This window comes from Apus apus, chromosome 10, assembly GCF_020740795.1.
Source record: "Apus apus isolate bApuApu2 chromosome 10, bApuApu2.pri.cur, whole genome shotgun sequence".
In the NCBI taxonomy this organism is placed as follows: Eukaryota; Metazoa; Chordata; class Aves; order Apodiformes; family Apodidae; genus Apus; species Apus apus.
The window spans coordinates 19,362,438-19,379,436 of record NC_067291.1 but is presented as its reverse complement, the minus strand read 5'-3'; the positions used below and the strand labels follow the sequence as shown (position 1 = coordinate 19,379,436).

At 41.2% G+C, this 16,999-nt stretch overlaps 1 protein-coding gene across 11 annotated transcripts in view; it reads left to right on the top strand.

The window, feature by feature from the left end:
* The window catches only part of MEGF11 (multiple EGF like domains 11), a 254,581-nt gene that overhangs the window by 116,192 nt on the left and 121,390 nt on the right, over positions 1–16,999 (top strand). For 8 of the 11 annotated variants that reach the window (XM_051628086.1, XM_051628081.1, XM_051628085.1 and 5 more), the window contains exon 7: positions 15,993–16,067. The exons of the other annotated variants lie outside the window; for them this stretch is intronic. In XM_051628086.1, the coding sequence (XP_051484046.1) occupies positions 15,993–16,067 (75 nt within the window). The remainder of the gene's footprint in view (positions 1–15,992; positions 16,068–16,999) is intronic. 11 annotated transcript variants of the gene reach the window in all.

Genomic DNA, 16,999 nt, shown 5'->3' with positions numbered 1-16,999 from the left:
AGATTTTTTAAATCACTGCTCCATTCAGTGCCTTTGACCCTGGGAGTGCTATAGGTGTCTGTTCCCCTGGCACAGGAAGGATTTGCTATGCATAAAGACATGATCACTACACTGAGCACACACTGTAATGTCTGAAAAACAGATCTATAATTTCTTTCTTCTCTCTCTCGCTTGGTTTACCCAGTGGTCCCTGGGGTGCTCATTGTTAAACATATTCATAAAATTGCATCAACTTAAACAGAAATGAGAGAGGAAGAGAAAAATCCTACTTTGGGTTGTAGCTGAGCAACACCGGCAAAGTAACCAGTGGCTCTGATCCTCTCTGGGTGTAAATTAGCACTTTCAACCTCAGATGGAGTTTTGTCAATTTACACCAGCTTGTTCTGTTTGCAGCATTGTAAGTGGCAGCTGAGTTTGGCTGGAACTGCTAGAGCAAGATAGGAAAAGGAGAGAAAAAAACATGCTTTGCCAGCATTTTCCAGATGATCTTTCTTTGTGATAGAAGTTTTGGTACTTTAATAAGTGCCTTTTCCACACAGTCCAGCTACTTTTGCTTCAGCCTACAAGCAGATTCTCAGCGGGTGGCAATTGACGTATCCTCAGCCGTGTCATTGGGTAACTTCTTAACGCAACAGCCTGCAGCTGTTCTGCAGCTCATCACCTGTAGGAAACAGCATTGTTTACTATGAGGTGAGGCTGGCAAAACAGCCACAAAAAGCACCTAAATTATGCAGTGATCTGATACAGACTGAACTTTTCCCACTGAGGACATCCCCAAGCTTTCTTTACTGGTTGTTATGCAGATCCAGCTCAGGTTTGTTGCTCTCTGCTTTGTGTTAGAAAATAGTGTACTCTGCAAATCTGTGACTTCTTTACAAAATAAATCTCAGTCTTATGCTTTTAGACCTATACCATAGGCAACGTCAATCTGTCCACTTTTTTCTTTCTGAATGTAACAATTATCAAGCTAATTACAATGACTGCTAGACAACCAGATCCACTTGAATTGAGAAGGGTTAGCTGAAAATCCCTGTTGATTGAAAGAGCTCTGTCATCCTGTCACCTTTCATGGTGACAATGCTTCTCCTCATCTTTTGTCTGCCTTTCCTCTTAACACCAACTGCGACTCTGGCAGCACCCAGCAAGCATCCAAAGGCTGGAGCAGGATGGCTTGGGCAGAGGGTGACTTCATCTTCCCTCAGCTCCAGCACATCAGGGGGGTCAGCAGGCACCCAGTTTTGCTGATTTGGAACATGCTGCTTAGGAGTCTCTCCCTGAGAGAGACTCAGCAGACCTTGAATAAGCAAACAGCAACATCAGTGCTGTTTTTAGAAAGGATCTAACCTTCTGTTGTCCTCATCATTTATTTGTGATTGGGGAAAAAAAAAGAAGAGTAGAATTTGATAGGTGACCTCTGACATGAGAGAGTACAGCAGTTACACAGCCTGCATAAGAAAGAAGGGAAAAAAGGAGAATGTTTTAGATACCTGTGATGTGTCATATACAAATATGTCTGATAAAGTGTAAGAAACCATGTTTCTTACTCCAATTGTCCTCTGCACCCCTTCCCTCAGAAGAAAGGATAGCAATGAAGTTTTATTACACATAAAATTACCTTTGGTAAGTGCTGCCATTAACTAGATAATAAAAAGAGTTGTCTGAATGATGCAGAAGAATTGTTTTTTAAAATGTCAGTTAATTGCTAAATGGCTCCAGCACCTATCCAGCTACTTTATCTTTGCAACAATGAAGACTTCAGTAACTGAGTGAAAGATTTTATGCCCCTCTTTGTTCCCTGCAAGAAAATGTGAAAGGCAGAGACTCTTCCACACTGCAGCAATGTGATGTTAGAGCATCCCGTGTATCCCTAGGACAGACTGACAGACCAACAAACCAAACTCCTTGAGATGTTCACCAGGACTCTGCCACGCTCTGGCTCAGTCCTGGTGTCACCTGGACTTTCCAGAAGGAATGTTGCTGAAAAAAATTATTGCAAACATGCTTTGAAGCATAACTGAACACCCAAAGGGCTTTTCCTTGGGCTCAAGGGGAAGTGTTAACCCTGAGTTAGGGTTTAAGCCCACTGGAGATAACATGTCCTTCTCTGAGGTCAGAGATCAAGGAGGAAGTGGGACAAAGGAGCAGGCAGAGGTGAGGGGAAGATTCACACCAACAGGAGCAAAGATTTCATTTTGAATCCTCCTGAAACATGTTTATTACTCCTTTGGACCTGACCTGGTGCTACTCTTCACAGTATGGAGCAGCTGCCTGAAAAGCAGCTGGTCAGACTAAGTCAGAACATTAAACTAACAGATTGTAACGTGTCATTACCATTGTGCCACCTGTGTGAGAACTGACCCTGTGGTGGTGTTGGGCACAGTCTGCATTGGGCTGGCATCCCGTGCCCCCAGGCCTCCAGACCTGCCTCTGCTGAGCTTTGCCTGATCCCAGCTGTGGCCACTTTTCTGTCCATCCTCCTTGCTTACAATGTCTACTTGCTTCAACCTAGTTCAACAAAGCTTTTAAGCATGTGCTTAACGTTAATTGCATGCTTTGGTGAATAGAAATGGATTTAAGCACGTTGAAATTTAAGCAGGTGGGGAAGTGTGTGGCTGGAATAAGTACTGTCATTATGGGCAACTTTTGAAAAGCCTGTCAACTGTGTGCCTGATGCCCAAGTGTCCTCATGCAGAGCCCTCTTTTATTTGGGAGCAAAGGAGCCTAGAGAGCTAGACAGTGGGCTTGCTGGCTTTATTCACAGCCTAACCATCATCAGTAATAGACAGTTGCTTGGCTCTGTCTTACATGTTTGTTTATCCTTCAAGAGTTGTGTTCAGTTTATTGTGTGGATTAATACCAAGCGAGTCTTGTTTTGCTTTTATGGTCGCTGTCTTGGCGGGCAAGCTCTCAATGTACTGTATAGGAACACTCTGCTTTCTATCAAATCATGTCACCTTTATCCTGTTCTCCTTGGATGAAATGCCTATTGACTCAGATGTCAAGATTAGTTCCTGTTTTATTAAAAAGCTATAGGAACACATATCAAATAGGTTGAATTTTCTCCAGCAAAAATGCCACCTCTGGCTGTGGCTAGACTCTGCGTGAGGTCTTAATAGGGAGCTCAGGGAATTAATTAGGTATGTAAAAAAAGTCAACAGTAATGAGAACTCATGTCCATCACCAAAAATGTAACCTATGGTTGAGGAAAACATATTGCTTGGGGACATATCCAACATTGTTTTTTTTGTGTGAGATCCCATTGACTTCAGTGGGAATTTATTTAAGGAATGATAGTGGAAAATGGCACCCTGGTCACTGTTCCACAAGGGGCTTTAACTGCCCTACAAGACAAGGTTGGTGTTCTGAAGCTTTTACCTGACAGGGTTCTGAGATGAATGCCTATGGGATGTAGAAAAGCCAGGAATTAAGTGGGTCATCTGAAGTGTATGCAAATAAACCCTACGCCCTATCCTGCCAAATTGTCTGTTTTAGATAGATTTACAGAAAAAATATTTTACATAAGTTTTTTGAAGTTTAAATTCATATTCTTGAGACAATCTTCCATATCTTGGCAAATGTAAATGTAAATTTTATTTAGGTATGCTGGCGGTCCTTCTGAATAAAGATCAGAGGAATCTTAAATGTCTTAAAGCAAACCAAGCTCTCCAGATATTGTTGTATTTTTAAATATGCAAAAATATCGTGATGGTGAGGACTTTTAGCTGAGAGTTGACTGAGCCTCTGAGCTGGTGTGTTGTTTAGTCCATTGACAACCCAAGAGTTTCTCTTTCCACAGTGCAGAAATTTGGCAGTTCTGATGCTCCTTGCCTAGAGAAACCCTGTTCAAAGGGCAAGTTTCCCCCTGGGTGTAGTTTGGAAGAAGAGGAGGCAGGGACCTGCCTGGTGGGCAAGGGTAGTTCGGTGGGATGACCTCACAAATGGCAGCAGCTCTAAACTGAAAAGTTTGGTTCTGCACTGGGAAGTTGGATTAAGTGGAGAGACCACCAATGGAGTTGGATTTTAGTATTTTTTAATTCATGGCATGGATTTTCATTCTTTCTCTTTCTCAGAGTATATGAGTGTGCTAGTTGCATAGTCAGAGGTGCTGTTGTTGAAATCATTAAAACTAGAGATAAAAATATTTCATTGCAAAGGATTCTTCATTACCTATGAATAAAAATACAGACATTATGCTCCTTCAGGAACTAGTTTGATACTGTGATGAAATACTATTTATAAGTAAAGCAAGGCACTACTATGATAGTAACAAAGGGGAATTCTGTGGATTTGTAGCTTCTTTGTTAATTGCTAAACCCAGTAAAGGGATTTGGAAGATGCCTGGGAGGGATAGCTAGGAGAAAGGGGGAAAAAAGGAGAAGGAGAGAACAGTAGAGTGGTATAAATGAAAACACACACAGGCAGTTCCCTCTGGTTTGTATTCTCATTACACATTGGTGTTACTCTGGAGTAACTTCTTGAAGCTGCTAGTTCATAGACAAAACAAAATTAGTCTGGAGAGAAATGAAAGCATTACTGATTTGTATAAGGGGAAGAGGAATTTGACCTCATCTAAAGGCATTAACAAAAGGATAACTGGGAGTCAAATTCTCAAGTCTTGAATTGCACTTTGAGAGTTTCTGTAGGATGTATCGATCTCTACACATGATCATAGTAGAAGTGCTCATAAACACACCATATTTAATTGTCTAAGATACTGTTAGTAAGGTAGATGAGAGGAAATGGTAGGAAGCTCTCTGGCAGTTGTTCCTGGAGAGTCCTGGCAGTCCATGGCGAGTTGTTGTTGCCCTGTGTGCGCTGCCAGCAATGCCACAACTACCTCATGTAGACCAGCAGAGATAGAGCAAATGAGTCGCAGCATAAACATTTCAGACACCTAAAGCCAGTGATGCTTCAGTTTTTCAGCTTTCTATCACTTCTGAAAATAAGATTTAGGTTCCTGATCTCAAGGGCTTTTGAACATTTTCTTCTGCAGCTAATTTTTATTATAGAAATGAAGAGATTGAGCAGTTTAAGTTTCCCTGGGTTGTATGAATCTTCCCTTCAATTGCTGTGGCCAGTTGAAAAAGTGACAGTGATTTTTAAGGCAGCACATTTGAATCCACTATTTGACAAACTATCTTAATAGTGTAGTCTATAGAGTGAAGGGTGATTTCAGGATGTTGTTTCCTAAAATATGACCAGGAACATTGTTAATTCTTGAAAAGTGTTTTGGAAGTATCAGCTCTTAGAGGAGGTGAGCACTGTGCATCTTACCATGACGCCTTTCCAAAGCTATGAAGCTGGTGCTAAAATGTTACATTAAAAAAGTCACTCCATCCAGAACAGTTAATGCCAACACAGGGTGTTTGAAAAGCTATTACATTCTTTGGTGCTGAGAGGAAGGAAACAATGAAGTGAGTACAATCTCATCAGCTCACACTTGTGACCTTGTGTGGAGCACTGGTACCTCACAGGTCTGGCTGTAAAGCTGCCAGTAACCTCCTGGATGACTCCATGCTTTCTGCTCAGACACAAGCCTCTGGAAACCTACATCAGCTCAGGACTGCAGCAGGTCTGGGGCTCTAATGAGGAGATAACAGGCAGAAAGAGCTTCAGAAGTTTTAAACGGGGTCAAGAAAACCTTTTGATCAACTAATAGAAACATCTTAGGATGGAAGTCATGAATGTTAAAAGCCCGTTTCAAAGCAGCATTGGAATAGAAGCAGCAACACTCCAAGTACCTGAGATCAAATAAGCAATTGTCTGGTAGAAATTCTTGATCAAAGTGACAGTAGTTACCTGACTGGTGAATCAACAGACTGTGAGAGGGTGAAATCAGAACCCAAAATTCAGATAAATCTCAGCTTAAAACACGATACTGTGTGGCTGATACAAGGGTAGCTGCACTGTGCAGGAGCTGAGGATACATCCCTACCTTCACTATAGGAAACAACATAAGTATTTTCCTACTTGAGTTCCAGATGCAGGGAGAAAAAAGGATGTTACCGGGGGGAAAATGCAATATGCTGGCCATCTGGTGAGGCACTTGCAGGCAGGGTGTGATCTCAGCTCCAGGAATGGATCACCCACATCTTATCCAGACTGCCAAGCAGCAGTTGAGATGCAGGAAAGATTTGGCTATTAAGAGGTGCAATGAAATATCAACATAATTGAGAAGATGGACATAACTAAGTGCAGGCTGCAGCTTCCTGACATTTTGTATGTTTTGTACTTGGATTACGTAGCATAATGTAGCAATAAATAATGTAGCATTACAACTGACTGTATGTTTAACATTAGCATGAGTGATGTCAAACACTAATTAGCATGAACAAATAACCTATTATTTAAAAACCACTATTTCAGAAATGTAGAAATGTACAAGTTCAACTCTGTTTTAAGTGAAAAACATTATCAACAGATAAATTATGGCATTATTATACTGAGTACTTATTAGGACATATTAAATCCACCTTGAGTTTAGGCACAAGGTTCTGAAGAACTACTTGGCTGCTTTCTTTCTGATTTCTTAGTTTTTCTTTTCTGATTTGCTGCTTACAACATGCCTAGACTGTGTTGCCCCAGCAAGTGTGTTGCCCCTCCTGATGAAAGAGTTCTCTATAATAAATTTATTAACATCAAACATGGGCACTTTTGTCCATGCCACATTTGATTAGGCCTGGTTTTGTCAGCTTTTAGATCTCCACTGTGTAATGCATGGGGTTGTTCTGTGGCTGACCAGTTCTTCCATTTCTGAATTTACAGAAGGTGCTTGATCAAAATGCATTGAATCCCACACAGACATATATAAAGTGACATATTGTCATCTGGTACATTTCTTTGCTTGCTCCTCACAAGTGACTCTGAAAGTCTTTTTTGAAGACCTACCTGCTCAAGATACACAGGCACACTACAGCAACTGCCAAACAGGCTTATGGTGACAAGGCCAAGCCAGGATATCATGGGCTAGGGATCAATAGGGTTGATGGCCAAGCAGAGGCCATGAACACATCTACAGCATCACTCAGTCAGTGACTGAAGGCCCAGGGCTGAGCTGAAATGGAGCCTCTGGGTCCTTGGGCAGGGGCTGTGGGTGATGGTCTCAGGGGAGGCTGGGCAGGGCCATCAAGGCCCATCAGTGCACCCAGGACCATGACAGTATAGTCCACTATAGAGGGCAGCACTTCAGTAGGATGTGCCAGAAGGTTCTCTCCAGTCATGTGCTGCCGTGAGGTCCAGGAACAGTTTTTAAAGTCACTTTCAGCTGTGGTAACCCCAGCCTCTTTCTTCAGAGGGTTTGGTGTCTCATGTCATGCATGTATCGTTGTTTCAGTTTGACCAGAATTACCAAATGTGACTTCCTTTCCAAGCTAGCTCCTTAAATATCTCATGCCAGCATTCTTTGGTAACCTTCCTCAGAGTGATGGGTCAAATTTGGAACACGTTATTAATGCCAGATTCTCTACTTGGACTCTCAAGCAGAGGTTACATTAGTGCTCAGCCCTTTATATTTTGAAAGTTATGTAACAAAGTACTGTTTAGAGACTATCATTTGTTATTTCTCTCCCTAGAATCAGGCACAGCATAAATATTTTTGATACATTATTAAATATATCCACCAGGTAGTCAGGTTGAACAGTGTTCATCCTGAAGGCTCAAAAAATAGTACATTGCAAATGCAATTTCTACTTATTATGCAAGTCTTCTGCAAGCAGAAGTGAAGAGTGGGAGAGGTGGAGATACAATCCCATGTGTTGATGGAGTGATTACTTCAGGAATTCATTTATGTTTTCTAGAAAACTTCATGCAGATTTGTCCAGGTCACTTGGATCTCTGCCTCTCCACAATACACATGCTGAGGATTACGAAACCCCACTGAGTTCTCATCTTTGGAATTATTTTTATCTTGTTTTCCCTTTGGACTGCATCATTCTGAAATTTAGTGGGAATGTGTTCTATCCCTAACTGCAAACTTATCATAATGCCTTTAATATGGCCTGCATATCAGCTACATGCCTGAAATCAAGAGTACATAGATTAAAGAGTCTGGAACAGCACACAGAAAGATATCAAGAATTTAGTCAGATTTTATAACCATGGGCTTATAGTCAGTGAGAAATAAAAACACACGCAGACTTGGTTTTTCTTCTCTTTCCTCCCTTGGGCAGCTGCCCAAATGCTGCATCTCTGAGTTATAAGAGGGAGTTTGATTTGGCTCCTGTACAGACTCCACATTCACTGAACTGCTTTCTTCATTTAGTTAACGGGCTTTCTGAGCAACACTGGGTTGCATTCATCTTTATTATGCAGTAATGGGAAGCACTGCACGGGAAGCCTTGATCTGGAGTTTTGCATAAAACTGCAGCTTGCAGATGCTCTAATCCTGCAAGCGATTAGTACAATAAACTTGTAATTGATATATAGGTCTAAGTCTTCCACGTCATCTACCTGAAAGCCAAGAGTTAGGAAATTTAATAAACTGCCTGTGTCCTTGGAGCTGTGATCTCCCTTCATTTAGGAGAACAAAATGTCCATCATTGCTCCTGACAATTATTAGAAGAATTGTTAATGTATTATAAGGAGTAATTCAACATCAGGGAAATTTGTGAGGCACTGTAGGCAAATTTAAAACATTCTGTTGTGCTAATACTGCAGTTCCAGCTGATATTTTAAAGCAGTTTACCATGATAATGTCGATGCAGTGCTTAAACAAGTAGTTCTTTTAAGGCTGTTCACAGAAAAGCTGGTAACTGCATAGGTGTAGAAAAGCTTCCAAAAGACTGGTTTAATAAAATGAAAAACCCAAATCAGTCTCATATAGTATAGTTGTGAAGAAAAAAAATGCTGTAATACTTTCTGGAAGTGTATGTAAATGCCTGGTATGAGAGAGTGTTGAGTGACATATTGCAGTCAATCCCTGCCATTTACTACACAACAGTGTGCTGTGTATTTTCTGTCTTTCTAAAAAACCCCACAAACTCTGTAAACATATGCAAAAATATCTGTTACCTCCAAGGCACTATTTCATCACATTTCTAGAATATTAAGACTAATTAATCTTGTATGTAATAAAGAAATGCCATTTCTCCTTAGTAGTATGCAAGGGAAGTAACATCTTTCCACAGATGTATATTTGATGAACTACAGCAATGATTATTTGATTGATTTAACTATCAGAGAAGTTATAATAATCATAAAACAATTCAAAACATCATTAACTAGCAGAGCATTTAAATGAATACAAATGAGACGTTGATTCATGGTCGTGTTTAGATTTACTTTTATGTATTGTTGTGGTCCTTAAATATTTAGAGCTAGTTTACACATTATTATGGACACTTACACAGAACTGTTTTCTAAGAGAAAACATTTCTCAATCAAATCTAGTTTATATCTAAGCAGAAAACAAGAAGTGCCTATTATGTCCCTAAAACAAAAAAGAAACAAAATCTCCAAAATGAGTTAGAAAAATGCAGAAGTTTAAAGAAGAGCTCAGCATGGGGTGAGGAGGGAAGCTACCTCAAAGCCACTATTAGGGCATGGCTGTTGTAACAATGCATATTGGGCAATTAGTTTGCTCCAATTTGGTTTTGAAGGCTTTTGCAAAAGAAATGGTTCAGCAAGATTTTTCTTTGTTATGCTTTTTTAATGCTTCTTCACTTATGGATGTCTTTAATTATGCCTATGGATGCCTTAATGATGCTTTTTGTTGTAGACAAATATTGGTGATATCTGTGAGTGCTGTCTGTGTCTAGGGTAAATGCTGACTTATGAGGCACTTCTATGTGAGCCTAGAGTGGGATTTAAAAAATGTAATGTGTAAATGCATTGATTTGATTAGTGAACCTTCTGAGTTTTCATTGAGGTGTCTCATGGAGTCCACATGGACACTGACGTTTTTGAGGGTCAGTAGCATAAACAGTCTTCACAGTGATGGCTTCCCCATTCTCTCCTTCCTTCTGATACTGTGCACATCCTTTACATCCAAAGGGGAACACTGATCTCTGGCAAAGAATTTAGTAGCAACAGAACAGGACTGGGAGCCTCCTCTTCCCCTTCTGAACACAACCAGAGACCTGGTGGCCACAATGTGGGTATTGGATGGTTCATTCAGATTTTCTACAGTAGCCCATTTTTTTGCTGCAACAAAGGATTTTCTTTAACTAGGACACAGATTAATTATCAGACACTTCCATCCTTTCTTGCCAGAGCCCAAAGTCTTTTCTCCTATCCATAATCTTTGCTTGATAGTCAATGTAGGGAATTTTATTAGTTACAGCACATAGTTTAACATCAAAAGAATCAGACCACCTCTCTGGTGTATGAATGACTGGAAGACTTGATTCAAGGAAGACACAAGGCATGTTCAGTGTTTCAGAGGAACCAGGTTTTCTCTCTGCCAGCATTGCTGACTTAAATGCTGGGAGAGCTAAGGGAGACCATGCTGGGTACAAAAGCAGCAGTAAAGACCTTTTTGTGCTAGATCCCAAACGTGTGCCTGTGAAAATATTTCCTAAGGCAGCTCTCCATCACTGCTCGGATTAAACCTTTTAAATCAACGTGTAATCTGGTAAATGTTATTCATCCAGATAGATACATTAGAATGAGAACTCCCCCTGCGAGTAGAGACTGGCCAGGAGAAAGGTACCAGTCCTTATTTGTCCTTCTCTATTATTGTAACCATATTACAGAGGATAATGAAGTGCAAGTTCCAGCAATTAGTTGGTGGCAGCACAAATGATAAGCACAGCACTATTACTTTCATATACTGTGCTGGGCAAAGCAGCCTATTGATTTAATGGCAGCTTTTCTTTTTTCCCTTTCACTCTCTAGTAAAAAAACAACACTGAGATTTATGTGAGCAATACTGTTTTGGAATACAGATCAGGCTGGAGAAATGCTGGTGTGAATCTTTGGATGCTCACTCCTTTTACAGCCTAGGTTAATTCACAAAGTGCTTTACAAAAGAGGATAAATGCCATGTGTTCCACAGTAGGGCTCCTTGGCTTTCTTCCTCACACCTGACTGCCTATTAATCTGCCTTTTAACTGTGCCTGCGTGTAGCCACACATGGTTGGAGCCACCAGCAATGTATCTCTCTCCAGGTCCCTCCAAACTGGGTCACCTCTTTGCTATTGGTTAGAGTTAAATTATTCCCTTTGAGACAACCAAGACACTCCATGGTGCTACCTATTGTCATGTTCTGGCACTGAAATTTTGTAACAGATTAGGGCAATCTGTCATGTCAGGCTGTTCAAGGATATACATACAATTAGACACATGTTGCTCTCTCACACTGAGAAACTTGAACAAAGACAACAAAACCCATATTTTTCCCCATTTATTATTAGATTTATTATTGCCTAAGAAAATATTGTCAATAAAGCATGAAGAGCACCTTGAAGAAAGAACTCTAATGATGGATTATATTCATCATTATCAAAATATTCATACTCATACAAATGGAGAAGAATTTCAGCCACCTTGAGTTGGCTTTGAGATGCAGCAGCTTCCACAGGCTGAAGCCTCATCCTGAAAGTGGCCTTTGGATGTACCAAAAACAAGTCATTATTTCAGCATTGAGGCTGCATGGCTAAGGGATGATACTGCACTTAAATTAGTCTGTAATTCATGTCAGGCTGCTCTCTGCTCGCAGACCATGGTTACAGGTGCTGCCTGGACCTCCTTTTCTCCAGTGCAACTACAGGCTTGTCTTTCTGGCATAGAACTTCTCTCTTGGCTGAGCCTCCAAAAATGCTATCACCCTCACCCTGCTTTTCCTGTTGCCTACTCTGGACAATGATGGCTGTTCCCTCCTTGAATTCAGTTTTGGTCTCCATCCCTTCTCCACCTACACATAATCTCATTTGTGGATGTGTTTGCCTACACACATAGTTTCCTTTCAAGAAACAAACTCAACTAGTTTGTCTGTCTGGACAGCTCATATTACTTGTGTAATATTACTCATATTACTTTGCATCCTCCTCTCCCCTCTCACTGTGCCCTGTCTGCTGCCTCCTTTGTGTATTGTGAGGGACACCACCAACATTCTCTGTCACTCAGGCACACAATCAGGTTTGCTTTGCATTGGTCTCCTACACGTTCACATCCAGGCTATGTGAAATTTTTTTCAGATTCTTTCTGCTCCAGATGTCTATTCCTTCCCCTTTAATGCTGAATTATGTAATTTAGTGGATTGCAGGCTCAGAATTCAGCAGGATATGGCTTGTCTTTAATAAACAGACATCATCTGCCAGTGAACATATTTAATATTTTCACCTAACGTCGTATGTTAAGAAGAGAATTGTGCTGGATATTTAATTCTGAAAAACAAGCAATGGGATGATAAATGCCATGAAAAACAACTCTAAGTCACTGCAATGCTTAGTGTTTTCTGGGCTTGATTTTATATCAGTTTTCAATTGCCACTACAAAGACAGAGCACCAATGTTGGCATAATTAAAAGTCATAGAAGCAAATGGAGAATTGAATACATATTTCAGAGCTTAGAATAAAGAATCTGAATAACCTTTTTACACCATTAAGGAAACCTGTTTTTGTGTTCTAAAGAAGGACATACTGGAAATGGCTGAACAAGAACTAGCAAGTTGTTTTCCATGGGGCATCTGGTTTAGATTATTTCACAGAATCAGAGTCTGGTCTGAGTTGGAGGTGGAGGGACCTTAAAGATCATCTAGTCCAACCCCCCTGCCATGGGCAGGGACACCTCCCACCAGACCAGGTTGCTCCAAGCCCCATCCAACCTGCCCTTCAACACTGCCAGGGATGGGGCAGCCACAGCTTCTCTGGGCAGCGTGGGCCAGGGTCTCACCACCCTCACAGCAAAGAATTTCTCCCTCAGATCTCATCTCAGTCTCCCCTCTTCCAATTTAAAACCATTACCCCTCGTCCTATTGCTACATGCCCCCTTGTATTTCTCTTGCTATGTGCTGCCCAGGACAGTTGTTGGATGAAGCCAACTCTTGGTTAAAAACAGTAAGCAACCCCATAAATACTGCACTCCCATGCACTCTGGCAAGTTGTAGAAGTAATGATCTAAAAGGGTTTAGGAGTTTTATTGCTGCAAGGAGGCAGCAGGGGTCAAATCTGCACCAGAAGCCCTATAACTAAGTCTGTAATCTTATATGGGCAAAGCTGCAGGGATTTCTGCTTGATTAAGGTTTCCATGATTGAAGCCGGTGACATTAACAGGCACAACATCCACTCTGCATCTCAAAATGGCCGTATAACATGTCAGAAAAAGCCATTCAATAGTAAAATCCCAGCACTTCCTTGCTGGTAGAAGTGGCTATATGCTTCCCATACACATGCCAGTCTGTAAATTGAATTTATTTCTATTTTTTTTCTACCATCAAAAGCAATTTTTGGAACTTTCCTGCTGTATTTGGTGCATGCCTTTTGCCTGTATGGGGTCCAAACCTTCCCAGTATTGTTTTAAGGCTGCATGATCAATAAATGTCAGCTTCTGAAAGACTTTGCCAGTTTAGGTATCAGAAATGAAAACATAAGCTTCTGCTCTCTTTTAGTGGTCATGACAAATTGATTCTTTTCAGTCTACCTTGCATTTCTGTCACTTCATCCGTCTGACAAGAAGTGGATTTCTCACTGTTACTTGCTGTTAGGCCACCCTGAATTCCAAAAGCCTTTCAAAGGTTTGCTGTTAAATTTGTCTTGTGGTCATGTGCACAACAAAATGGGAATTACTGGGATTCTGGATGTGCAAGGACTGGGAAAGCAAGGCTGGGATTAGCACCAAGATGAATTGCACATTTCTTTGACCTAGTATCTTCACTTACATGGTGAAACATTCTGTGTTTTGGCAATTAAGAACAGTAAAACAAGGACGGGACATGCACAATGGATGTGTGCCTGTAATTATAATTTTGCATTAATATTCATGGTTATGCAATTAGGTGAGGAATTACATGCTTAGATGGCCACCTGCGCACTTTATGGTCAAATAAAAATCGAACCAGTCATTTGTAAAGATGCATACATGCTTTCTTAAAAAGAAACAACAAGGAATTGTTGGATTCCCACTGCAATCATGTACTTGTTTCCCCAGAAAACAAAGGGACCAACTTGTGATGATGAAAGGATTTGTACCTGTGCAAAAAACATTAACAGGATTGTTTTCCCTTTAGTGTTTTGAGTCTATTTTACAGCCAGGTTTGCTAAGACACAGAAGTGCAACAGGCTGCAACTTGGTTTAGTTTGTCTCCCCACAGGTCTGTTAACAAACACTGTCACTGTTCTTAAGGGTTTGTAACACAGACAAAATGTAGCACTTGAATTTTTTCAGTTAGTTAATGAAATGCTGTCTACTGAAACCTGTCTCTGAGATTTCCAATTCATTTTTGCTTAATTTCTGTGTTCTGGAAGTTTTAAAACTGTCAGCAAAGATGTTTTACCAGTCTTCACATTCTGACAGTAATCCGACCCCTAGTTTCATTAAAGGGTGGAAAAGGATGCCAGTTGCATTACTTTTCCTCAGATCCCATGGGAGGAAGTATGGATGAGCAAAAGCTGCTGCTGAAATAAATAAGAGCATGTAAAACACATATCCACAGGAAAAAAAAAATACAAGAGTGTTAGTCATTTATGCAGGACATATACACCACCTAATTAAATCAGGCTTCATTGAAATTAAAATAAATGGCATTATTTAATCAATGTGCTTTGTGATGAACACTCAGCTTCCATTGTGCAAGCAGACTTTACAAGAAGCATTTTAGACCTTTTGTGGGGCAGAAGCTGCCATCGACTGTGTGTTTGTGCCACAGGCAGGGGCCATGGGCAGGAGATACATCTCTACCCTGGCAGCTGGATCTATCTCAGCTCTCCTGCTTTCCTGCTGGGTGACCTTGGGCAAGTCACATCTCCTTTCATTGTCTCAGTCTCCCAGTTTGCAGAATGGGAATTATTTTCCTAAGGTCTGGAAGGATTTTGCAGTCTATTCGGGAGTGGCAGTATTTAGGAACGAAGCATTATTGTAACAGTAACGTGTGATTTGCATGCAACTTTATTCCCCAGTATAGTGCTTAAGTAAAATTCATGTGATATACTGGCTTGTGCTGGATCTCTGCACTGGAGTGAATCTTATCCAAGATCAATAGAGTCATTCCCCAGTCCTGTTGTTTTTTATGGGTTCTACAACATAAAGAAATCAGGTCATTCCACAACAAAAGCACTATGCCTCTGCCATCATTGTTAAGCTTGGGAATTGGATAAATACTAAATTCAGTTTTTCCAGTGTTTTCCACTGCTTCTGTAAGCCTTAATGAAATGAAAGTCCTGCCAATAACAATATGACATCCTGTCTGTGTAAAAAGTATGTGTGAATTGTAAGTAAATACAAGTTGGACTGAAAAATACACAGGCCTTTTACCTGTTGTTATCCTGCTGACTTCAATGAGGTTGCCCTGTCTTTTCAAAAACGCACAGGAAGTGGCATTTTTAAAGTTATAGCCCCAGCTTTCCATAAAACACATCAGTAGCACTCATTTGCAGATTTGGTCACAGTGTTCTTCCTATGGAGAACTGAAAATCGGGGGGCAAAATCACTTTCGGCTGAAGAAAATAGTGACTTACTGTTAAAAAACTGAAACTGGCTTTTTCAGTCAGAATTTTTTTTTTTTTAAATAGAAAGAGGCATTTTCAATGAGAGGGAAAAGAGGAAAGCAATAGTAGAGCAGGTGTGTTGGAAAGCCCAGCTGCTGTGCCCGCAGGTCGAGCCCCCCGGGCCTGCTCTGCCTGCCTGTGGATCAGCCCCTTCCCACCGAAACCTGCAGCCCCTCAGGCAGCACAGAGCTGCCGCTGGCAGGCCCGGGGCGTGCTCGGTGCATGTGTGTGAGGAAGCTGCGGGAAGAGATCAGTTACCGATGCTCCCTTTCCCTTCTCTGATGGTCCCACATCCCCTCCTTCCCTCTCTTTCTTTTGTCTTCTCCCTTTTTCTCCGCGCACCGTGTCAGGAAGGGCCGACTCTGAAGGGCCAGGGGAGCAGAGCGCCGCACCGGCAGAGGCTAGTGGGAACAGCAGCTACAACAGTGAGTGGTTTGCAACAAATCTGGTGGCTAATGTAGGGTGCCTTGGGTGGTGGGATCTGAGGGGGCTGGTTCCAGCCTTTCCCTGTGCATGGTTTCTCTCTGGAATGGCATATCATCTTTTGGACTCCAAACCTGTGGGATGCTGAACCCTGCACTGCCCCAGGAAGTCAAGGAAGCTGGATAGTTTTATAGAGTGCTCTAGGCTTTGCAGAGTTTTGTCATTTGTTGTTTTTAACTGAGTTAACTTTTTAAAACCATCCCAAACCTGTGTTTTAGGCAACTGGTTGGATGCAATTTATAGTGCTATGTCTTTTAACATGTGTGTGCTGCAGTCCTGTCCAATGCCCAAGCTCTGCTATTTGGGACACCTCCCAGACACCACACTGGAGACATGAGATGCCTTCTGTTTTTCTCTAAGATTGTGTTGCTGAGGTAAAAGGGATGTCCTAAGCTCTTCTGGTCGCTAAAGGCCTTGTAGAACTTTGCATAAAACCAGCAATTGGTCAGTATATCCTGGCCAGACTTCAGCTTGGGTAACCACTCAGGACCCAGTCTTGGAAGTTATCACTCAGTTTTTTTCTCCCTCCTTATTTAGGCAAAAGCCAAGTAACTCCATTTACATTTCCTTCAGCATATCTCTCAGCTTCAGTTATAAAAGGCACTTAAGGTTTGATCTGTTGTCTTTCTCTACAAGTTAGATAGCTGTGAGTAATTTTTTAAATAAACTGTGTTGTTTATGTTTTAGGTTAAATAATACTTTAGCATTGTATTTTGCCCCTTGTAATAAATAACACTGTAAAAGTGAAAAGTTATACATTACATTATTTTCAGCAACTCCCCAGCTGCTTTGTGCTGAGGTAGATTAGAAGTCACTTTGAGTCTCCCTGAGGCCAGTTGAGCTAGTGACCCTGCTACACACACCAGCCCTTTAC